Genomic DNA, 25,750 nt, shown 5'->3' with positions numbered 1-25,750 from the left:
ATTAGATATTTATATATTCTTTCTAGAATAATAATAGTGGACTTTTTTGGTCAATTTAGAGTTTGCAAAATATTTTACATTCATTATTTCATATTGGTCACCACAAAATTGTGTGAGGCAATTATTACTGCCATTTTAAAGATGAGGAAACCAAGTCTCAAATGTGTAATGTCTTTTTGACTTGCATGTAAATTAGATTTAAGTGAGGCAGAGTGGCCAACGATCATCTGTCACATTATCTCTTCAAGAGTCATCAAATCTAATGGAAAGACAAAAGTCAAGATGCTTGGTGATGGGTCAGGATTAGTGGATGACCTTGGCATCCATGATGTCTGACCAAGCTCTAAGTGTTCCATAACACTTCAGTCATCTTCATATACTATTGGAACAAATTGTTCTTATTTGAGATCTCATCCACTCTATCCAAGGGGAGTCTTCACATATTTTGGGTACACATTCATCCTACTTCATCACTGGGTTTGAGGCTTGTCAGTTACTCTTAACTTAGTTTTAGCACATCTGTGAAAACAGTTTTACTGGGGTGTGACTGGGTACATGCTACAGCTTCTTGAGCCACAGTGAAAGATGGTGGCATGTAGACAGTACAGGTGAAAAGCAACCCTGAAAGGGGCTCAGCAAGTTCTCATACCAGAAGTGCTAGTCTTCCTGAACATCCCAAAAATACATAGCATTTCACTCATGGTAAAAGATAAGAATAATCAGCATCATAGATGTATTAAAATCCAGATCTTCCATTTTCTAAGTCCAATATTCTATTCAGAACACATATATTATTGTGTTATTGTGTTTATGCTCATTTTATGTACCTAGGTTTATGATTGCATAATAATGATGGTTCAGATAATGGTGGTTAAGTAGTATTGATGTGGAGACATTCCTTATCACTTATTTCTTTTCTTTTTCTCCTTTTAGTTTGTAAATTTTATCAAACTACACCATGATACAAAAGTGGTTATGTGCCTTTCTTAGAAAAAATCTTTCAGTTATACTTGGTCAGTTAGTCAATAAACATTTTTTCATTGACTACTATAAGTTTTCTATTACTTTTTAAAGTTTCTGTCCTAGGAAAAGTCAGGACTACAACCACAGGAGTTTAGAGGTCCCAATTAAGAAAAGTTTCTAATGTTTACATAGTGCTTTGACTCTATACTGTTTTAGTTTCAGCCAAAGGCTTCTTGGATCTTAGAGGAGGCAATAGTCTTCCTTGATTTATCACTTTTCTACTACAGCTAAATCCTACTATCTCTATCATCTTTTCTCTCTTTCACCTGTATAAGAATGTTTCTGTCTAAGCTGACTTAGGGTTAGCAGAACTGGGAAGGTTGACCCTTTGTTCCTAAAAAAAAAAAAAAAAAAAAAAAAAAAATTCAGATCCCCTCTCCTCTAGCAATTACCATACTATCTAGCACACACTAGGCACTTAACAAATATTTATTTGACTGATTCCTTTTATTCAATTTCCTTATTTGTGTATATCTCTATAAGGATTCTGTTATGACTTTATTCTGCCACCTCAAAGATTAAGAGGGAATGCTTGTCCTTTTGAACTATAAATCCTCAAAATGTTAGTCAATCCTCCAAATCTTAACAAACCTTAACAAGTGATATTTTAAAGTTTAAATTTCATAAAGTCATTCTATTTTTACTTTTAAAAATTTTATTTACGGTTACAATTTCTTTGAAACCAAATCCTTGCAAAAGAACTTCCCTGCTAGGAACTTTGTTTCTATGGGAAAATACAAACTGGCCTAAAATATAATTCATATTATAACTTAAGTTGATTAAGTTACTGTGAAATGTTGAACTGGTGTGAAACTCATTGTACATGTAGAGAAAAAGTGAAGTCTACTGGATTTGAGTGAAAGAGGCTATAACTAGTATGAGAAGCCTGTCTTCTCAGAAACTGATGTCATGACTCATATTCTCTAAAACGTCCAGTATATTAAATCTTACACAAATGATAGCCACTAGTTTTGTTGTTTTTATATTTTGTTTTTTGCAAATCTCGTAAAACCAACACTTAAAGTCACAGTGAATAAGATGGGATGATTCTCTGTGTGTCCAGTGTTTTATTATTTTTTCCTCACTTCTACTGTTCAGGGTTTATTCACAGACAATAACTTGATGAGCCTCCTAAGGATCTCTTTTGTCTTGATAGAATAAATGACAGCATTGAACATGGGAAGGACAAAGAGGTAGACAACAGACATTAGTGTAAACACATATGATGGTGCATATATACACATATACACAAGTAATAAGTGTTTTAAGCCTCTCTTCTTAGGAAGCAATAGCCAGCATAGAATGAAGAATAAAAATATGAGAAGAAAATAAGTGCAGAATCAAGGGCAAAGGTAGAAGTGACAATGCAAAGACCAAAGATATTATTAAAAGAGATATCTCTTCAGACACAGGTCTGAGTGCAGGCAGCAAGCATGGGACAAGATGTTGGCTTTGCAGAAGAGCAGACACTTCAGGAGGAAGGGCAATGGAAAAACCACACAGAAACTGCGGATACCAATGAAGAGGCTCATTTGTATAACTCAAGCATCAGTGAGAATGGTAGAATACCTCAGTGGGCTGCAGATAGCTACATAATGATCAAAGCTCCCAGAAAGCATATTGAGTACATCCCAGACTCCATGAAAGAGAAGAGATGTATAAAGAACATCTATGTCATGCATGCATCAAAGGCAATCTGCTGGATATGGAAGCAGAAAGTGACACACTGAAGGTAGTGTGGACAAGGTCATACCAAGGTCATTGAAAGAAAGTAGGGACAAGGAATAGTACTTGGATTGGTGCAGATTTTGTTCCTCTTTGACAATGAAAAAAATTAGTGTAGAGGATTCCAATCAGCAGGAACGTCCAGTGTTGGGAAGCTTCAAGGCCTGGGAGGCCAGTTAGGGTGAAGGGAGGTAACCCTGTGCCATTAGCAGAACTTCCCATGTTGGGAGTTTTGTTCAGAGTGCATAGTCAAATTTCATGGAAATAAAAAGAAGGGTTTGGTAATTGTTGATCAGAAACCTCAGTCTGGCGTTTAAGACCTTGAATAAGAAATTAAAATTTCATATTAAAATTGTAAGCTCACTCAAATCTAACAGGCCTGAGCTTCTAAATTATGGGAATTTGACTATTCCATGAACTCTATATGTCCTTGACAACAGATACCAGGAACTAGCCATCCCTGGGAATGTCTAGGCTGGGTGGCTTCCTCCCCGAGCATATACAATTGATAAGGAAATACGTCAAGGTATAAACAATATGGAATGGGTCAAAACACCAGATGGTCACGTATTTTACACATGTATATGTGCCAGACTTCTTGGCTGAAAGCCCTCTTTGTCTAAGAGGGGTATATAAGATTAAGAGTCCTACATCTCCACTGAGTCTCATCCATGGGGAGGATGCTTTGCCCGGAAAAATCTTTACACAATTCAAGTTGATTGAGGCTGAAACGGGACTCCCAGCCATTTGAGTTTTTGAGGTTCCCTTGAATTGGTGATGTATTCTCTTCCTCTATCTGCTATAATTGTCATGTTGTTAATTGTTCTTATTTCTATTTGTTTTGTTGTGTAAATCTAAATTGTCTGTACCTTGTCTTGTTTGATTAAAACTTTTTATTTTCATTTTTTAATTGAGCTTGAGAGCGTCATTTATAGGAGCGAATCCGAACTTTTCTTTAAAATCCTAATACAGACCTCCATAATCTAAACTCCTCTATTCAAAGTTCTATTTATTCTGTTGCTCAGCACATACCCTCTATTCTAGCGAGGAAGGTCTCAACATCTGTCCTTCACTCTTTGCCAAAACTTAGAATATTTTACCTTAGTCTTTCAGTTAATCCTTCTGCATTACCTTCTATAAGGCAGATTTGCAACTCAACTCATCTAGAACTCTTTTTTTGTTAACTCCAGAAGTAACCTGTCTGGATCTCTTGGCCTTCGTGATTGATGATGATAAATGATAATGTCTAATTTTTAGTATTGTATATTGTCTATATTTTCAGCATCACCCAACACCTTGCTACTAAGTTTCCTTGACCCTACAAATAAATATTCAACAACAGAGAGCAAAAATTTCTCTCCCTCCTTTCCTTCTATATCAGGGGTTCACAAATTATGGCCCGTGGGTCAGATGCATCTGAGGACTTTTATGCAGCCCGCTGGGTTATGGCAAATGGGCTGAGAGGCAGAGACAGAGTGTGAGTTTTTGTTTTTACTATAGTCTGGCAACAGTCTGAGGGACAGTGAACTGGCCTCCTATTTAAAAACTTTAATATATTTTTTCTCCTTTTTTTAATCCTCCTATTTTCCCCCTCCTTTTTTCTTCTCATTTTTTCCTCCTTCACTCTTTCTTTTTCCTCCTTTTCTTCTTTCTTCCCTTCTGTCTTTCTTATCGCTTGTATCCTAGTTAGCACTTCATTCTTGTCCTCCTTTCACTTCTTGTCTATTCTCCCTCCTATTACTCATTTACTCCTTACTCTTCCTTCTGGGTTTTTCATTCTTCTTTCCTGTTTCTTCCAGAACCACAGAAAGTCATACCTTGACTATTTTCTTACTCTCTTACTAGACCTTGACATCAAATACTCTTTGAAATTAAGGAGAGTGGAGCCTTCTTTTGCTGCCTGAATTTGTTATCTTCAAAATTAGGATGTGGTAAAAGTTCTTTAACAAGCTGAGTTAGTTATACCTAAAAATCTTTACAATCTGTTATACGTGTGTGTGCATGCATGCACATTTGAGAGAAAGAGAGAGAGAGTGAGAGAGAGAGAGAGAGAGAAAGAGAGAGAGAGAAAGAGAGAGAAAAAGAGAGAGAGAGAGAGAGAGAGAGAGAGAGAGAGAGAGAGAGAGAGAGAGAGAGAGAGAAGAGAGAGGACACATATTCTTTCAGAGAATGATTGATTTAAAGCTAGAAAGAACCTTAAAAACCATCTAATCTAATTTTACAACTGAGGATCCCTAAGCAGGAGTTAATATTCTGGGGTTGGGGACCCAGAATTTACCTATTTCATTGGCACTACTATTGCAAAAGATGAGTCTGCAAATTGTTCAAACCAATACTTCTCAGGTTGCTGGCTCTGAGTTCTCTGATTTTAATAAGAATGCCTCTAGGGGATTCCCCAATTACAGAGGCACTTCAGGAATAGATCAGGAAATAAACAAGAAGGGAGGGAGGTGTCTATGGAACCTTGGGATCTGGCAAAGAAGAAGCATGGCAAGGGATTTCTTCATCTCCAATCCCAGCAAGTAATTCCAAGTCCCCCAATTTGCCTGTACATTATGTTCTTGAGTGGTGTCTTCTTCTGATGATTGAGGCAGAATTAAACCACTGTTATTGAAAAAAATCTCAGAATTTGATGGAACTTCTGAGGGTATCTAGTCTAACCCATAATTGAAGAGTGAAAACAATCAGGTCATCTCTGCTTGAAAATCTTTGTTGAAGGGGAATCTATAATGTCCTCATGCAGTCCAACATTGTAAAGATTTTTTCTTATATTGAAACTGCCTCCATAATTTCTATCCATTGCTTCTCATTCTGCCCTCTTTTGCCAAGCAGAAACAAATCACTCTTTCTACTAGATGGCTCTTGAAATACTTGAATGCAGTTAGCATACTTTCAATCCACATCTTTTCTCCATGCTAACCTACTACTTCTTTTAGCTAATTCAATTCCTTCCCTATTCTAGTCACACTCATATGGTCTTCTGCATCTCCTATAGACAGACTTTGGCTTCTTCTGCTGAGTCCTGAGAGGGGCCAATAGAACACATGTCAGGGAGGTCATACTGTATTTTATAAGGCTATTGACATAACTAAGTTGGGTTTCATTTAGCAAAATGAGCAATCTTTTTTTTTTTAATTTAATAGTTTTTATTTACCAGAGATATGCATGGGTAATTTTATAACATTGACAATTGTCAAACCTTTTGTTCCAATTTTTCCCCTTCTTCCCTACCCCAGATGGCAGGTTGACCAATACATGTTAAATATGTTAAAGTATAAGTTAAATACAATATATGTATACATGTCCATACAGTTATTTTGCTGTACAAAAAGAATCAGATGTAAAATAGTGTACAATTAGCCTGTGAAGGAAATCAAAAATGCAGGTGGACAAAAAAAGAAGGACTGGGAATCTATGTAGTGGTTCACACTCATTTCCCAGAGTTCTTTTGCTGGGTGTAGCTGATTCAGTTCATTACTGCTTTATTGGAACTGATTTGGTTCATCTCATTGTTGAAAATGGCCACATCCATCAGAATTGATCATCATATAGTATTGTTATTGTTGTTGAAGTATACAATGATCTCCTGGTCCTGCTCAAAAATGAGGATTGTACTGTGGGTTCATTCTTCTCCTATAAGTTGATCTCTAGGGTAAACCATGTTGAATCCTTATAAAATGATGAATAGTCTGACATTTCAAAATATTAAGTAGATGAATTTCAAATTAATAGTTAGTTTGAAGAAAAATCAAAAACTAACTCTGTTTGTTAATACTTGAGCCTAAGAGGGCTAAGCTCCTGTCAGTTTAATAAAGAAAGAACCTGTTGAGAAATATAAGCTAACTCAGCAAAAACCTCACAGCATAAATGTAAGCAAAAAGTTTAAAGCATGAACATTGGCTTAGGGAAATGTCACATCACCAGTCTGGCCCACTTTACATATTTGGTTTTTAATTAACATTTTATTTTTCCCCAATTACTTGAAAAACAATTTTTAACATTAATTTTAAAAAGTTTTGAATTCCAAACTCTCTCCTTTTCTTCTTCCCCCACTTATGAGAAAGCAAGTAATTTGATATGTATTATATATATATATATATATACATATATATGTACATATATATATATATATATACATATATATATATTTGATCATGCAAAACCTATTCTTGTGTTAGTCATGCTGTGAAAGAAAACACATACCAAAAAAACAAAAGAAAAATAATGTTTTTATCTGCATTGAGACTTCATCAGTTTTTTTTTTTTTCATGAATAATGATTTTTCATCATAAATCCTTCAGAATTATCTTGGATCATTGTATTGTTGGAAATAGCTGAATCATTCAAAGTTGATCAGCATACAATGTGGTTATTGCTATATACAATGTTCTTCATCTGCAGTGGTATATATATATCATATATATATATATATATATATATATATATATATATATATATATATATATATATATATATATATATATATGCTTTTTTCCAGGTTTTTCTGAGAACATGATGCTCATCATTTCTTACAATTATATTCTATCACAATCATATACAACTTTTCAGCCCATCCCTAGTTGATGAACACCCTTCCAATTTCCAATTCTTTTCTACCATTTAAAGACCTATTATACATATTTCTATATGTGTATATACTATATTCTATATACTATAAATATTTCTATATATACGGCTTTTTTTTTTTTTTTTGCTTCTTTATCTCTTTGTGATATACACTCAGTAACGGTAGTGGTTGGTCAAAGTTTGTCCTTTGGGCATTCATTATGCTTCACATAATGGTTGAATAAATATACCATTTCATCAATAATGTATGTCTCTCAATTTTCCCACATCCCCTCCAATATTTGTCATTTTACTTATCTGTCATATTAACCAATCTGATAGATATGGGATTGTAGCTCAGAATTGTTTGAATTTGCATTTCTCCAATCATTAGTGATATAGTGTAATTTTTTCATGACTATAAATAACTGAATACTTCATCTGAAAACTGCCTACTTATATATCCTTTGAGCATTTATCAATTGAGAAATGGCTCTTATTTCTTTATATATTTGAGAAATGAAGTTTTTAGCAAACTTTCAATAAATTTTTTTCACTGTTAAGATTATGTATTTCCTTAGGTCCTATTTCAGTTTATTCTACTCTCTCCTTTCACCCTATCCTTCTCAAAAGGATTTTGTTTCAAACATTATATTTCACAATCTACCATCTTTTTTATCAGTTATCTCCCTATTATCACATTGCTCTCCTAATTTTCTTTACAGTAGGATAGATTTCTTTAACTGAGTGTATGTTTGAAACAACTCTAATGAGAGTTGTACTCTCCTTACAAAACAATAAAAGCAAAACAACCTCCTCCCCTCAAAAAGAGTAGCTTTTCTAATTCTTTTTTTTTTTTTTTTTAATGTATGGATACTTTCCCACTTTTTTTTATCTCATTGACCAGTAGGATAACTGTGGCATTACTGGGTCAAAGAGCATTCACAGTTTGGTAACTTTTATCAAAATACCATTTTAAATAGATTATGGAAGGATATATGATAGCCACAGGCTACTGAGAGTCAGGATACTGTTTTAGTTCTAGAGGAAGCATTTCAGCATGACTTGATAATTTTAGACCAAAAAGAACCTCACTGCCATTGTCATTGACATGACTATGCTATTTGAGAACAGATATTCCAGATATTCTGCTTTTAAATCAGCCAGAGCTGGTAAAATTGGAAAATATTTAGTAGTATGCCAGCTTATAGCCTAAATCATAACTATGAGGGTTCTGAGAAGTTATGCTATCCAAACAAGCATCCAGAGATATGGCGATATCATCAGAAAATTGTGTTGTTGGGGTTCATGGGGCACCCCCAAAATGTTAGAATTCAAGACCAGTGTCAAGAGGTATCTCAAAAGAATTTGTAGGCTCAGACCTATCTCTAAGGCAAGGGACAAAGTTTATTACAATTCTAATGTTAATTCATATGTGCTAAATTCCAAAAGAAGTTAACAAAGGACCAACAGCAGTAAGGTAAATTTATAGAAAAAAAATTAGAGAACAGATTTTTCATGTCACTGATATGCTAATTTTATGGTTTAAAGGTGGAATTGAATAGTCTGGTTCTGACTTTGTGCACAGATGCAATCCCTATAGTTCTGTGAGCAGAACTCACAGGTGTGTCTTCCAGAGGTGTGTTTTGGGGCCTGAAATAACACTAAGTCAAGTGGTGGGTATCCAACTTTGTCCTGCCCCTGGGTTAACTAAGTATCTCTTTATTGTTTCTCATTAATCTCAGAAAACTCCTTATCACAGACCAAGAGGCTGTTATCTGACATCCAGCAATATTCCAATTTCAATCTCCAGAATTGGGGCAGGATAGCCTAACCAAAAAAAAAAAAAAAAAGAATATATAAAATTTTTAATCAAGACCAGGTATTTTAGGATTATTGCTATATTCTTCCTAAGGTCTGCACCACATCAGTGTGAGAATGCTGGAATTAAGACACATACATTTAGCACATCAAACATGAGAACTTATAAAGACATGGTCTTTATAAGTGAAGGATGGTGAAATTTATTTTTAGTTTTAGCAAGGATCATTGGTCTTGCTGTTTTTAAACCATATCAGCTTTCTTTCATTCCCCATTTATAAGCACCTGTGATATTGTTTTTCACCTAATTTTTAAGAAAATTATTATGGTTGAATGTCATTCCTAAATCTGGACTTGCCCATGTAGACTAAAGATGATGAAGACATTACTTTGCGGCAGGAGTACAAAAGAAAGACAAAACTCACTCCTGTTTTCAAGGAGCTAACAATTCAATTCCAGAGTCGACGTGCATGCAAAGATCTAAGTATAAATAAGCTATTAATTGCACCAAGTCTTTTGGGACAAGCTTTATGCAGGATATTTTGGAGGTAATTTCAGAGAGAATTAAGATGATTTATGAAAGGTTCTAGGCAGTAAACAGTGTATTTATTTCATTTACAAAGGAGTTTTGAGTAGTTCTTCCCTGGGAACTTAGATCCATGCAGGGTTCTCAAACTACGACCTGCGGGCCAGATGCGGCCCTTTTTTTTTTTTTAATTAAAAAAAATTAAAACCAGCATTGATTTCTTCTAATTGCTTCTCATGGAAGACGGGTTTGTGTTTGTTGCAAGGGCTAAAGCTGGTGCTGCCTTGCCCACGTTTTGAGGTGATTTTTAGATTTCTTAGAATCTTAGATTCTTAAATCTTAAGAGATCTTAGAATCTTAAATTGCCAGTTTTAAGCTCGCCTCGTACTAAAATCCTTCGTATTCAGGAACAGGAGCCAAGCTCAGAGGCCGCCCAGGCCCCCCAGGCCCCAAATACACATTAAGCGACCCAAAAATAGCATTGGGCGCGGGTGAAAAGGCCCTTCCCTCAGCGAGCCTACAATCTGACCCTAGAGGCAACAATTAACTACGGTCGGACAAGATGTAGCTTCCGAATAGTCACGGAATTCTGAAGAGAAACTGCAGCGGTTTGCTCCCAGCTTGAGGAGTTCCCCGAGACATTCATAAAAGACAAGAAAAGGGACATACTTGGAATCTCGGCGCTCACTCCCTCACGTGAGAAGGCGGGATCCGCCTCCACGGTTTCTGCACCAATCACAACACCCCAAGCACCATGACGCTCCACCTTTTCCATCTTCCTGTTTCTTCTCCCTTTAGGACGCCGTCGCGACTGAATGACGTAACCGCGTCTTGCGTGAGAACCCTACGCACTTCCGGGCGCGACTCGCGGTTCTCCTTAGTAGAACTACCTTCTTTTCTGTTTTCCTCTGCCCTGCGTTTGCTGGTAACGTCTCTGTGTGTGTGGACTTGGGGCACTTCTTGCCTAGCCCCTCTCCCCTCCCCTCCTCCCGGTGCTCCGCGATGGGACGCACGTCTAAAGACAAGCGCGATGTCTATTACCGCCTGGCCAAGGAGGAAGGCTGGCGGGCCCGCAGCGCCTTCAAGCTGCTTCAGCTGGACGAGGAATTCCAGCTGTTCAGCGGCGTGAGGCGGGCAGTGGACCTCTGCGCCGCCCCCGGGAGCTGGAGCCAGGTGCTCAGTCGCAAGCTCGGGGAGTGCGGCCAGCCGGCCTGCATCGTGGCGGTGGACCTGCAGGCCATGGCGCCCCTGCCTGGGGTGGTGCAGATCCAGGGGGACATCACCAAGGCCTCCACGGCTCAGGAGATCATCGGGCACTTCGAGGGGCAGCCGGCGGACCTGGTGGTGTGTGACGGCGCCCCCGACGTCACGGGCCTGCACGACATTGACGAGTACATCCAAGCGCAGCTCCTCCTGGCAGCCCTCAACATCGCCATCCACGTCCTGAAGCCGGGAGGCAACTTCGTGGCCAAGATCTTCCGCGGCCGGGATGTCACGCTGCTCTACTCGCAGCTGCGGCTCTTCTTCCCCGACGTGGTGTGTGCCAAGCCTCGGAGCAGCCGCAACTCCAGCATCGAGGCCTTTGCCGTGTGCCGGGGCTTCGCGCTCCCTGAGGGCTACGTGCCCAGCATGCTGAACCCTCTGCTGGACCACAGCTACCGCGGAGACTTCAACCAACTCGAGGGCCCCACGCGGCTCATCGTGCCCTTCCTGGCCTGCGGGGACCTCAGTGCCTACGACGCCGACCGCACCTACCCCCTGCAGCTCGAGGGGAGCCCCGAGTACCGCTACACACCGCCCACACAGCCGCCCATCCGGCCGCCCTACCAAGAGGCCTGCAGGCTCAAGAAGTGTGGGGGGCTGGGCCGGGGCTCACTGCAGCCCGCGGCCCTGCCCGATGCCCAGGAACAGGCTGCTTCCCAGCCCGAGGACAAGGGCGAGCAGGCTGTGGCCCAGACCCTGGGCTCCCTGTCCCTGGACTCCTAGGGAGGAGCTTCCCCTCCCCCAAAAGTGCCTCCAGAAACTTCCCAACAAACCGGAGTGGTGGTGAGGGGCGTGATCCTCCAGGTGCAAGCTCCTCCTTTCCTTACTCCTCTGCTGAGTTCCCTAGGCTAAACATAACAGTTTAAATTGGTATCTGTAGAGGTGGGGTGGGATAGGGGAGAATATAGATGTATGTGTATGCATGCATATACACTTATACATGCACGTGCATATTTGATTTTACATTTATAAAATAAAATTTATTTTTTTTGTCAATTTTTTAAAAAATTAATTTAATTGATGCTTTTTTTTCCCTGTATGCCCCAAATTCCTTCAAATATCCATCTTTCCCATGTTATAGAATTTTTTTAATAGTTTTTATTTACAAGATATATGCATGGGTAATTTTACAACATTGACAATTGCCAGACCTTTTGTTCCAATTTTTCCTCTCCTCCAGATGGCAGAGAATTTTTTATTTTAATAAAAAGGAGGAACTGTTAATCAGCAAAACTCATCAGTACTTTACAAAAATCTGAAAATGTATGCAGGGCTATATACCTGGGGGAAACTTCCACCTCTGCAAAGTGTGGGAGAAAGTATCTTCTAATATCTTTTGAGGCTGTGTTTGTAACTTGTAATTCTGCAGTGTTCACTTTCAGTTATTTTGTGGTTGTGGATTCTTATAGTTGAAAGGATTGTTTAGATTTTTTGCAAACTGAAATAGGAACTATCCAAACAAGTGTTTATTAATTTGATTGACTTATTATTTATTTAAGTTGATTGACTTATCTCAACTTAGTTCCTTTTTTTTTAATTATTTGTTTGATTATTTTAACATATATTACTTTATGAATCATGTTGGGAGAGAAAAATCAGCAAAAAGGAAAAACCATAGGAAAGATAAAAGACAACAGAAAAAAGTGAACATAACATGTGTCCATTTGTGATTTGAATCACTGAACCACTGAGAAGAACCAAATCTTTGATAGTTGATTGTCATTATACATTCTTGCTGTTAGTGTATTACAATGTAATCCTGGTTCTGCTTGTTTTACTCAGTATCACTTCATGCAAGTCTTTCCATGCCTTCTTAGTTCATCATTTGTTACAGAACAATAATACTCCATTACCTTCATATACTATAACTTACTCTGCCATTCTCCAATTGATGGGCATCTGCTCATTTTCCAGTTCTTTACTACCACAAAAAGAACTGCTACAAATATTTTTTATACATTTGGGGCTTTTTCTCTTATAACCCAATAATGGCACTGCTGGGTCTAAGGGTATGCACAGTTTTATAATCCTTTAGACATAGTTCTAGATTGTTCTCCAGAATAGTTAGACCAACTTACTTTTTAAATTTTTTTATTTTAACTTGATCCATGCTTTTTTTTTTTTTTTTTTTTTTTAATTAAACAGAATTGGAGTACAGATATTTAGATATACTCACTCAGATCTCAGAAATTATTTATTCTGAGAGTGATTATTTTGGTCAGAAACAATGAGAAACATGGGATTATTGACACTTTGCTTTGTAAGTTAACTATAAGTAAATTAGATGTTTATTTCGAGCTTGGAAAATTTTGAAACTAGCCAATTAGCCTTACAAAGAAAAAAATTACTAAAGTGAATGCCTAAAAAGCTTAGAAATTATATCAAGGAGAAAAATAATTTCTTTTTTAAAAGGGAAACTTTTGAAATAGAAAAACACCAGATAGGTGGATGAAGGACAGGATACAGAGAGAGAAAAAGGAAGGGATTTTTGCAGGCCAGAAAAAAGAAAGTTCCTCATCTTTCACATAGGAAGAGGACCATAGATCACAGGAATTTTGCATGGTAATATAGTTGCTTTGTAATGTTTCCAGGGGAGAATGATGAGAGTAGTTCATACTTCTCAAAACTGTTACAGGAGGCATGGTTCAAGAATTGGGGGTGTTTATTTCAGAAAATAGATCAAAGTAGGAAAAGTGAGGGTTTTGTTTTGTTTATTTTTTTTAATTTGAAAGACTTCAATAGAATTGGTAGTAAAGGAAGGAGATTTGTTCCATTTACCAAATTATCAGAAGGAGGCCAATTTTGGTTCAGCATAATAACTTGGAATTGTGTGGAAAGACAGCATTGAAAACGTAGATCAGCTTAAATCAGAAGTCCTAGATTTAAGTCCCTATTTCCATTGTGTGACTTGACTTTGGCTAAACTGCTTAACTTTGTTGGAGCTGTTGTAAAGTGGGGCAAATGCTTAAAATGGTATAATAGAGTAGAAAGAATTTGGGACTTGGAGTCAGGAAAAGCCTCGATTACTTCAACTTAAAAGCTTTTTTAAAATTAGGCTTTGATGTTTTCTTTGATCTAATATCAATATTGAACTAATATAGCAAGTAGTATGTAGGCTGTGACTTAACTTTCAGGTCTTATGTGAAATTCTTCACATATCCTGTGGCCTAGTCAAATTCTCTCCTGTTCTTCCTATATGACTCTCCACTTTCTAGCTCTGGATCTTTTCAGAAGCTGTCCTCTGATTATTCCTAGTGAAGTATTCTGAGTACTCCTTAGATGAAACTTTTCTCAATCCCTGTAACTTTTCCTTAGCCCTTCCCCCATATCTTAATTTTTTTTCATTTATTATTAATTGATTAAAGATCCTATGATTCTATTATGCCTATGTAGTTTGGTAAATTCCTATCTATATAACATGTACTTTAAATTTTTTATTTCATTGATTCCCTAATATGACACATACTATCAGCAGGAGAGCTTTGCTCTTTCATCAGTAAAATTTTTGTATATCTGTAAATCACCCAGTTATTTTCCTTCTTTGGTGAGGAGCAGTGTGGGACAGTGAGAAGAGGGCTGAATTTAAATTTAGATGATCTGAATTTTTACTCTAAGTACCAAACAATTTGGGCAAATCATTTTATCTTCCTGGCAAAAGCAGTTTTTTGAAGATGGTTAACATTGTTTATCATAGGTCCTTCAAAGTTGTCTGATCAAAGTTTGTTGAGAATAGCTATGTCGTTCACAACTGATAATCTTACAATATTGCTGTTACTTTGTATATAGAACAACAGTTCACTTTGAATCAGCTTATGTGTTTTTCTGAGTATATCCTGTTCATTAATCATATACCATTAATTTATTTAGCTATTCCCCAGTTGATAGGTATCTCCTCAATTTCCAGTTCTTTGCCTTGAGGAAAAGCTGCTATAAATATTTTTTATGTGGTTCTTTTCCTTTTTTTTTTTTTTTTTTTTTTTTTAAATCTCTTGGAATATATGCCTGAATTTACATTGTTTTATATCCTTTGGGCATAGTTCCAAATTGCCCTGCATAGTTGAATCAGTTAACAACTGAATCAGTTCAACAACAACAATACATCTTCTCACATTCTCTCCACCATTTGTCATTTACTTTTTCTGTCCTATTAGGCAATAGGTATTAGGTAGTATCTCAAAAGTTCTTTCAATATGCATTCTTCCAAGAAATAGTGATTTACCATACTTTCTCATGTAACTATAGATAGCTTTGGCTACATATGAAAATTCTTCATATCTCTTAATCATTTATCAATTTGAGAGTGGCTCCTATTTTTATAAATTTGACCTAGTTCTCTATAATTTGAGAAATGAGGCCTTTACCAGAGAAATTTAGTCATTTTTTTTTCAGTAATAATTGCTTATTATCTCCTTCTATCCTCTTTCCCCGTTTATTCTCTCTCTTTTCACCCTGTCCCTTCTTAAAAGTGCCTTGCTTCCAACTACTGCATCTCCCATATCTTTCTTCAATCTTCCTTTCTATCAATCTTTCCTTCCCCCTATTCCTTTCCCTTACTACTTTCTTGTAGGATAAGATAGATTTCTCTATCCAATTGAGTGTGTGTTATTCTCTTTGAGCCAATTCTGATGAGTAAGGTTCATTCACTCCTTCCATATCCCTCATCTTCAACTACACTCAAGGATTTATTTTTTTTCGGGTGAGGGGAAGGGGGAGGGAAGGGGGGGATCTCTTTTATGTGAGATAATTTATCCTATCCTATCCCTCCCTTTTTTCTCCCAGTGCATTCCTGTTTCTTATCACATAATTTTATTCTTTTAGATATCTTCGCTTTATATTTAACTCACATTCATATGTTCTGTAACTCCTAATTGCTCTAATAAGTTTTTATGAATTATAAGTATCATCTTCTCATGTAGAAATATAAACAGTTTAACTGTATTAAGTCCCTTATAATTTTCCTTTTCTGTTTTACCTTTTTATGCTTCTCTTGAATCTTTTACTTTAAAGTCAGGTTGTCTATTCAAGTCTTTTCATCAAGAATGCTTGAAAGATCTCTGTATCATTGAATGTCCTGAAAGATTTTATTTATTCAGTTTTGCTGGGTAGGTGATTGTTGGTTGTAATTCTAGTTTTCTAGTTTCTTTGCACTCCAGAATATCATATTTTAAACCCTCTAATCCTTTAATGTAGAAGTTGCTAAATATTAATGTCATTCTTACTGTGACGCTACAATACTTAAATTGTTTCTTTCTGGCTATTTGCAATATTTTCTCCTTCACCTGAGAATTTTCATTTTGGAACCTCTTTGAAGAGGTAATTGATGGATTTTTTCATTTCTCTTTTAGCCTCTGGCTCTAGACTAGACTATCAGTATAGTTTTCTTCATAATTTCTTGAAAGGTGAAGTCTGTACTCTTTAAATCGTCTCTCCTGGATTTATTTCACAGGTTAGTTGTTTTCTAATAAGATATTTCATATTATCTTATGTTCCGCATTCTTTTGTTTTGTTGTTGTTCATAATTTGTCATTAGCTTCCATTTACTCAATTCTATTTTTTTTATTATTATTATAGCTTTTTATTTACAAAATATATGCATGGGTAATTTTTCAACATTGACCCTAGCAAAACCTTCTGTTCCAAATTTTCCCTTCTCTTCCCTTCCTCTTCCCCTAGATGGCAAGTATTCCAATACATGCTAAAATATATGTTAAATCCAATATATGTATACATATCCATACAGTTATCTTGCTGCAAAAGAAAAGTCAGATCTAGAAAGGGAAAAAAAAAAAAACCTGAGAAGGAAAACAAAAATGCAAGCAAACAACAGAAAGAGTGAAAATGCTATGTTTTGGTCCACAGTTCCCACAGTCCTCTCCCTGGGTATAGATGGCTCTCTTCATTACTGAACAATTGGAATAGTCTGACTCAATTCATTGTTGAAGAGAGCCATGTCCATCAGTCATTTCTAATTTTTAAGTTATTATTTTCTTCAGGGAGCTTTTTTTATCTCCTTTTTCATTAGACCAGTTCTACTTTTAAAGGAGTTTTTTCTTCTGTGAATCTTTGTGCTCCCTTTCTGTTTAGCCAATTCTGTTTTTCAGGACATTCTTCTTATTTGCTTTTTTGTGCCTCCTTTTTTTCCCTGAGGCAATTGGGGTTAAGTGACTTGCCCAGGGTCACACATCTAGGAAGTATTAAGTGTCTGAGGTAGATTTGAACACAGGTCCTCCTGACTTAAGGGCTGGTGCTCTATCTACTGTGCTGCCCAGCTGCCCCCTTTGTGCCTTTTTTACCATTTGCCTTAGATCTGTTTTTTAAGATGTTATTTTCTTCAGTATTGTTTGTTTCTCCTTTGCCAAGCTGTTGACTCTTTTTTCATTTTTTTCTTGCATTACGCATTTTTCTTATCAATTTTTCTTCTACCACTCCTACTTGATTTTCAAAATCCTTTTTTTTGAGCTTCCATTCCCTGAGATCAATTCATATTTTTCTTGGAGACTTTGGACTTTATTTTCTTTTGAGTGTGTTTTGATCATCCTTATCACCGTGGTAACTTTTTATGGTCAGAATTTTTTTCAGTTGTCTGCTCATTTTTCCAATCTATTTCTTGACTTTTAACTCATTGCTATAAAGTGAGGCTTTGCTTCCAGGTTAGAGGGTGCACTGTCCCAAGCTTCAGAAGTTTCATGCAGTTGTTTTCAGAAATACATCTAGGGACCTGTAATAGGTTTTTAGTTCTTCCAAAGTGGAATGATCTGAGGAGAGGTGCATTTAATACTCTTCTGATATTAAATTTAATCTGCATTTTTAGCAAAATATTTTTTCATTACTTTCTTAAGTCTAGACCAGTAAGGTCAGATCTTTATAATAAGGCCAATCTTTATGGCTGCCTAATTATTTAGAAAAACAAAAATATTATTTATTATATTTTATTAATTTTGTTGTTTATTTCCCATTTATATTTTAATCTGATTCTTCCTTGCACACTTTCTGCTAATGTTGACACTGATGGTCTAGGCAATTACATTTTCTGATTGCCAAGGTATGAGTGCTCACCCTGAAAATTTACTCATTAGTTGAGTTGATTTCAGCATCTCTTTGATATCAGTACTCCAGAATCTTTGGGAATAGGGCATAGCTGGAGCTTCTACCATGCTAAGTTCATTCAAAATAACTGGACTGGAAGTCCAGCAAAGTCTGAATTCACATTTCGAAACTTGTGACCCTTAAAAACAAGTCAGTTAAGCTTCAGTTCTCTCCCTTGTAAAACAGGAATAGAAAGAATGTTTGCCTCACAGGTTTATCAGGATCAAATGAGATAATATATCAATGACACTTAGCTATATAAAGCAGTATATAAATTTAAAAAAATAAGAATTATTAACAGGAAGACAACAAGCATTTATTGTGCTTACATGCCAGACCTTAGAATACAAATATAAAAAAGAAAAAAACAATCTTTGCTCTCAAATTTTTATATATATATATATTCCTATAAATGGAAATTGAAAAAGTAGAAGAGTAAGAACCCAAACAGAAACATGGTGGAAAAGGAATTGATGGATTACTGTACCCAAAATAGACCCAAGATACTCATTGATGAGAAAAGGGGGCTGTCATGGCAGAGAGAGTCCCAAGCTCTGAGGGCATTACAGAGTGAGAAGCTGAGTAATGGTGGTGAAACCCTAACAATTATTATTATAGCCTTCACTTATATAAACCATTTCAAAGGTCTTAGTGCCTAAATTTTAAGTTTAAATTGCTTTGAATGGCACTAAGACTTTTGGGATACTTTGTGTAGCATTTTAAAGTTAAGATACTTAATATGTTTTATCTATTTTCTTAGTTTTTTGTTTTCCAATTCTATATAAAGACAATTGTTAGCATTCATTTTTACGAAACTTTCAGCTGCAAATTTATCTTCTTCCCTCTCTTCCCTTCTCCCTAGAATGATAAACAATTTGATAACGATTATATTAGATGTGCAGTCTTGTAAAACATTATCTTATTAGTCATTGTTACATTAGTCAAGAAACAGACCAAAAGGAAAACATACACCAAAAAAACACAATTTTTCATTAATTTCTTTGATATTCTTAACCTTTTCTTATTCCAAATGAATTTTTCTAGTTCTATAAGATCATGTTTTATCCTCCAATTTTATTATAATTTTCTGTCATTAAAACTGGTAGCAAAATTTGTCTTGATTTTTATATGGCATTCTGGCCATTCTCAGGAACATATGTTGGATGACTGGTACTGAGGAAATAGTACTAAGGATTGGCCAGATACATCAAGTATGTTACATTTTTCAGAAGCTATGAGAAAGTAATTAGTGAGGAAAAGTGGTCTGGGAAGAGGAAGGAAATTATTCCCTATTATGAGTCAGGCACCAAATATCTCATTTGAGACTCATAACAATCCTATGAGTCAAGTGCTATTATCATCTTCATTTTACAGCATAGGAAATTGAGGCAAATAGTCAAGTAACTTCCCCAGGATCATACAAATAACTATCTGAAGCTGTATTTGAATTCATATCTTCCTGACTCCAGCCTCAATCTTCTATGCCACTAGTTTTGTTTCTGTTTCTCTAAGAGGAGGGAGGGCAAATGATCAGAGTAGAAAATGATGAGTGAAAGTTATGAAAATGATCATTAAAGAAAAAATAGCAAAGGAATAGGAATAGTATAGTCATGAAAAAGAAACTGAGAACTTCTGAAAGGACTGGATCCAAAGGTATTCTTGCTCTCTTCCTCCTCCTCCACCACTAACGTCATCACAAAGCCACCAGGAGAAGAGAGAAGAGTGCATTAATGAGCTAAGAAAGCAATTGAAGAATCATAGGTTTTGAATCTGATTGAGATTTTGGATCATAATAACTACTCTGAAGGGGAATTTTGGGCCACTTGTCCTAAGTATTGTATATAGCTTTTGTTTCAGGTGCATGAGAATCCTTATGAGAGGGACCAATGACAAGAAAGAACTCATGAAATGTCCTTATGAGAGGCACTATTGGCAAGGAAGAACCAGGTATGGGAAAGCAAAGCACATCTGGGCTGAAAATCTGGCTGCCTCTAGGTGCTCTTTAATTCATCAGAGTTCCTTTTAGAATGTGGTACCAAATATGCAGTGGTACAGAAGCAGTCCTCCCATGGCAGTGGACCTTCTTATTGTGGACACTCCGATCTTATCAATGTAATCTAAGATAAAATACTTCAACTTCTAATGACTGTGATCTCATATTTCTTGCCTTGTGCGATTAAGTTGGGTCCAAGAGATTCATTCATTGTACTTGGAAGCAACCAGATGGGTATGATGTATTGAGTACTGGACCTGAAATAGATATATGGAGTTCAAATGCAGCCTTACATACTTACTAGCTATATGAGCCTGGATACATCACTTCACCTCTATTTGTCTTGATTCCCTGAACCGTAAAAAGAAGATAATGTCATCTACATCACAGGCTTGTTATGAAATAATACTTGTATTTAGCATAGCACTTGACATGATAAGCACTAAATGCTTCCTTACTCAAGAGTTCAATTCAAGGTTTGGATGGACTAAGTTATTAAGGTACTGATGTGATAGGCAGATGTATTTGTAGGGCTAGTGATCTTTGAAAATAAGGAGAAGTAAGGAAAAATGTTACTACTCTGAGAAGAGCAGAAGTCAAGCTTTAAAAAAAAAATTGGGTAAGATATTTCATTCTTCCGTCTATTAGCTGGTGAGTTTCATTTCAGTTCTTGGCAAAATACTAGGATATGTTTTGAAAGACTGCTTTTTTTTAAAATATGAAGAACCAAAGCTGTGACTAATATCCAGAATGAGTCCATCAGAAGTAGATTATTCCAAATAAAACTTATCTCCATTTTGGTAAGTTTATTTGAAATGCTGTTGGCAGTCAGTAAACATTGATCAAACACTTGACTCTGTGTCATGCATATAGCACCTGTGCTTGGCACAACACTAAATTAGAAAAAGAAAAGTAGTTCCTACCTCAAGTAGCTTATATTCTAATGGGGGAAAAAACATATAAAAGGAAGTCAAAAAGTAGAGATGGGGAATATAACTGGCATATTATATACTTAGAATTTAGAAAGGGATTTGTCAACATCTTGAATGATAACATGATAAATGGGAAAATATATTTTAAATGAAGGCTTCTTAATTTTTTTCCAGTTTCAAATCCTCTTTTACCCAAATAATTTTTACTTGACCTTGAGTATATAAATATATGAAATAGATACATGAATCAAATATTTGCTGATAATAAGTTATAATTTCAAATTCAGTTCTGCAACCCCATATAGAATTGCAATCCACAGTTTAAAAAGTTTTGGTCTAGATGATAGTAAGTTAGCTTTGGAGCAAGTTTAACCAGATCCAGTGTAGTGATTAATGGATTAATATCAGCTTGGAATGACAATGCTAGGGATGACAGAAAGCTAGGTTAAATAGCTAAGAGTCAGAACCCATTAAGGTCATTAAAAACAGAATCAATGAAACATACAAAAAAGTAAAATATAATAGTGATAAATGTAAATTACTATAATAAGTAAATTACTATAAAAATTTTAGGATGGAGTGGTATGAAAAAGTTCATCTAGGTATTTTAGTGAATTACAACCCTGAGGATGTTACCAATGTGTTACATTTCAGATAGAAAAGTTAAAGTGAACTTGGGTTTCATTAATAGAAGTATCATAAGAACGAGGGAAATATATAAATTTGCAGTTGAAAGTTTCATAAAAATGAATGCAATGTATATATATATTGTTTTTAAATTTTTTCTAATCCTTGAGTATATATAAAGTTTCTGAGAAGCAAATTTTGGTTAGATAGAAAATACTTCTAAGAAATTAAGGAAATCCAAAAAAAGAATGAGCTGCTTTGAGAAGTGGTAGTTGCTTGTTACTAGAGTTCTTCTAGAAGAGGTTAAACATGTTTTTGTTGGGGATATTGTCAAGGAATTGTTGATGAGGCAGAAGTTGGACTAGACTGTAAACACAGAGAGATTGCATCAACAGAGTGATTCCTTTTCAGGAAGTTCCTGTGCAAACTAAATTTCAGGGCTCTCCAGTCTATTCCAACCAATACTTACATTACTACTTTGTGTTGAGAGAGAGGAAAAAAAAAAAAAAAAACTACACAAAGCTTATACCACTAAATAAATGTCAGCATTTATATATTAGAGGTCCTTTCCAGTTCTGTGATTATGAGATTCTACTACTGAAAGAGGGAGTTTGAGGTGTGTCGGTTGGCCTCCCTCATGTCTCTTTTCTGTAGAAAGTAAGCTCTCATTTTATAATATCTAAATAACCTTCTGATCTTTCAGCTCTGCATAGTGAATCTGTGGACCAGGAAGGGTGAATCCTACGAAGATTTCTAAATTCCTATCAAAACTTAAAAGTTGACATCTGATTTCATCATTCTGTCCCTTTGAACTCTGATAAATATAAATTAATCCTAAGAAACCTAGTCAGCCATAAACCAAATAAAACCTTGGTCAGGCCATATTTGAATTATTACGTTCAGTTCTGGACATCACATTTTACCATGACACTGAAGTCCAAATTCAGGCCTTGCTCTGGAAAGCAAAAATTGTCATCCCATACATTATATTTATTTATAGTTCAACTTTTAAAATCAGGAATTACATTTTCTTCTTTATTCAGTAGCACTTGTCACCTCTAATTTTTATCTGTGGGCAGTGAGGTGTCAGAATGGACAGAGCTTGGACCATGGAGTCAAGAAGACCCAAGTTCAAATCTAGACTCAGATATTTGCTAGGTTTATGATTTTGGAAAAATGACTTAACTTTTGTTTGCCTCAGTATATTTCTTTGTAAAATGGGAATAATAATAGCACCTACCTCCCCAATTTGTTGGGAGGATCAAATGAGATAATGTTTATATAGTACATGACACAGTGCCTGGCACATATTATATAAATGTTAGGTATCATCATCATCATCAATAAAGGACTAATACTCTATTAAACTCCATTTTTCCAATAATAATTTGTGTATCCTTGGCAATTCCAGTTCTCAGTTTCCTTAATTGTAAAATAAATGAGTTCTATGAGATTATCTTTATTATTCTGCTATATTTACATTTAAGAATTCTTTGACTTCAGACAAATACAATTAGAACTTTAGGGTTATCATTTGGTCTGTTAATTAAGATAAAAAACAAACCTAGCAACCAAAAGCCCTAATTTTAGATTAGGTTTATTTTATCTATCTTAAAATGTAAACTTTCAAACTGATATGTCACAAAAGCAATGTCCAAGCAGGTTTTTTTCAATGATAACCAAATTCCAAACAATACTATTAAAAGAAGATGTATTACACAGTGCTCAAACTTGCATGCTTTCATAAAGTCCATAAAACACTTTAGAATTATGAATCAAATGGGAAAACTTAAAATCCAAAGTGCTGGGCTGCCTCATTGATAGTCTATGTTGGACATCCTCTGCTGAGCCAGAGGGGCCCATCTTCATTAAGATCATTAAACTAAAAATATAACAGCCTTGGCTATAACTGGTCCTTCTTTTAAAGAAATGAACCAAATTCGTAGGTTATTCCTCCTCCACCGAAATGAATCAAAATATTCCATTGCTCTCAGGAATGACTAGTTCTTCCAGTTCCTTAGTTTCCATGGCTTCTTAGATTTTGCCTTCAAGTGGTAGTAGATTAGCTCTTATTTAGCACTGCTCCACTCAAATTTATTTATTCCCCATGTTTTTGGGATACATCTTCTCTTAACCATGCTAACCCCTGACCCTCTTTTTAGAGAATACACGAACAATACCTCGACGGATCTCCTTGGTCTTGATGCTGTAAACAATTGGGTTTACCACAGGTGGGAAGAAGAGGTAAATATTGGCCATGGTAGGTTGTACCAAAGTGGGAAGATGTCGCCCAAAGCGATGCACCATGGATAGACCAATCATGGGTACATAGTACACGAGTACAGCACAGACATGTGAGCCACAAGTATTAAGAGCCTTCCACCGGCCTTCCCCAGAGGCGATACTCAATACTGTGTGAAGGATGAGTATGTAGGAGACCACAATAAGTAGGAAGTCCAGCCCAAATGTGGAAATTACAATGAAAAGTCCATAGATGTTGTTGATGGAGGTGTCAGCACATGGGAGGTGGACGAGATTGGGATGCAGGCAGTAAGAATGGGAAAGGATATTGTGTCCACAGAAAGGCAGGCGTTGGAGTAGGATAGTCAGTGGGGCCATGAGCACCACACTCTTGAGTGTAACTGTAGCACCCATTGAAAAGATTCGAGGCAAAGTCAATATGACTGTATAGCGCAGTGGACTATAGATGGCCACAAAGCGGTCCATGGACATGGCCAGCAGGATACCCGACTCCATAATGGAGAAGGAATGTATAGAGAACATCTGGAGAAGGCAGACATTGAAGTCGATCTCAGTTGCATCAAAAAGGAAAATTCCCAATACAGTGGGAAGTGTAGAAGCAGATATACCAAGCTCAGCAAGAGCCAGCATGGCTAGGAACAAGTACATGGGCTGGTGCAAGGTGGCATTCATATGGATGACATGGAGGATGGTTCCATTTCCAAGGAATATGATGATATACATCAGGCAAAAAGGGATGGAGATCCAGATGTGTTCAGCCTCCATCCCTGGGATGCCAGCCAAGATGAATGTTTTAGGTGTGAACCCCACTATTAGACCAGAACTATTACTAGTCTGCATGATGGAACCTTGCATTACAGAAATAATTTTGCCTAATGAATAAGAAACAAAGTGCCAGTCAGTTTAGGACAATGGAAAGAACTGCCTGGGGACAAAACCCAGGACTGGGCATTGGAAAAATTACTAGAAAAGAGAATACATACTTCTCATCCTTTGAAAACTTTAAATCTTATTAGAGGAATGATATATTTGCTTTTGGTCTGATAGGGAAGATGTGGTCTTTGTACACTGAGAATATCTAATATCATGAGAAAGAAGTGGGTCATGTTCACATGTTCACAAGGCTATGATGTCCCACGCTAGACCCTTTCTAGAACTGGATAGTATATGAACAAAGAGGTACATAGAAAGCCTGAAAACTTTTGAGTAACTAACTATGGCGTTGAGAAAATATGAAAGCAAAGAAAGAGAACAATGGAGCTTGACAATGGGGAGAAGCAGCTATTCAGTGTTAATGGAAAGGAGATGGAATGACATACTCAGAAGCAGGGAGGAACAAGTTATGTTCTGTGTAGGGAAATAGCCAAAAAATTGGGGGAATGGGTGAAAAAAACAATAAGCCAGTTGACTGATTTTTCTCTAAGACCATATTCCCTTGGCAGAAGCCAAGAGCATGGGAAAGAACTATTGGTGGATACTATGCTAAGACATAAATTTTTAGTTAGGTTTTATCAATTATAATTTATTTATAATTGTATTAATAATAATTATTATTATTAATTTTATTTATAATTATGTGTAACTTTGAACATGTAATCACTGCTCTGAGTATCAATATTCTCATCTGTAAAATAGGGATAATAATATTTATATTATCTACTTCACAAAACTCATTTGAAGAAAGCGTTTTTTAAACCTTACAATATCACATAAAGATGAATACAATATTTTCAAAGTACTGAGCTTAGTACCTGACACAAAAATTTTTGCAGTTCAATTATGTCCCTGTGGACCATACTATCCATGGGGTTTTATTGGTAAAGATAACAGGGTGATTTGCCTTTTCCTTCTCTAGTGGATTAAGACAAATAGAAGTTAATGACTTGCCCAAAATTACAGAGCTAGTAAGTGTCAGAGGCTGGATTT

The 25,750-nt window shown here is 36.2% G+C and overlaps 2 protein-coding genes and 1 pseudogene across 2 annotated transcripts; 1 reads left to right on the top strand and 2 right to left on the bottom strand.

Annotated features, from left to right (window-relative positions):
- Positions 1 to 1,400: 1,400 nt before the first annotated feature.
- Positions 1,401 to 6,821, bottom strand: LOC141563637 (olfactory receptor 51I2-like; annotated as a pseudogene).
- A 3,662-nt stretch (positions 6,822 to 10,483) lies between these two features.
- FTSJ1 (FtsJ RNA 2'-O-methyltransferase 1) lies at positions 10,484 to 12,146 on the top strand. The gene has a single exon (XM_074305009.1). The coding sequence runs from the start codon at positions 10,664 to 10,666 to the stop codon at positions 11,645 to 11,647; it is 984 nt and encodes a 327-aa protein (XP_074161110.1). The 5' UTR covers positions 10,484 to 10,663; the 3' UTR covers positions 11,648 to 12,146.
- An 11,555-nt stretch (positions 12,147 to 23,701) lies between these two features.
- On the bottom strand, positions 23,702 to 24,664 carry LOC141562487 (olfactory receptor 51I2-like). The gene has a single exon (XM_074302516.1). It carries the CDS (start codon positions 24,662 to 24,664, stop codon positions 23,702 to 23,704), a length of 963 nt encoding a protein of 320 aa, XP_074158617.1.
- Between the last annotated feature and the right edge of the window lie 1,086 nt (positions 24,665 to 25,750).

Source organism: Sminthopsis crassicaudata, chromosome 3, assembly GCF_048593235.1.
Source record: "Sminthopsis crassicaudata isolate SCR6 chromosome 3, ASM4859323v1, whole genome shotgun sequence".
NCBI classification, from domain to species: domain Eukaryota; kingdom Metazoa; phylum Chordata; class Mammalia; order Dasyuromorphia; family Dasyuridae; genus Sminthopsis; species Sminthopsis crassicaudata.
The sequence above is the reverse complement of the archived record's forward strand: the minus strand, read 5'-3'. Positions and strand labels throughout refer to the sequence as shown.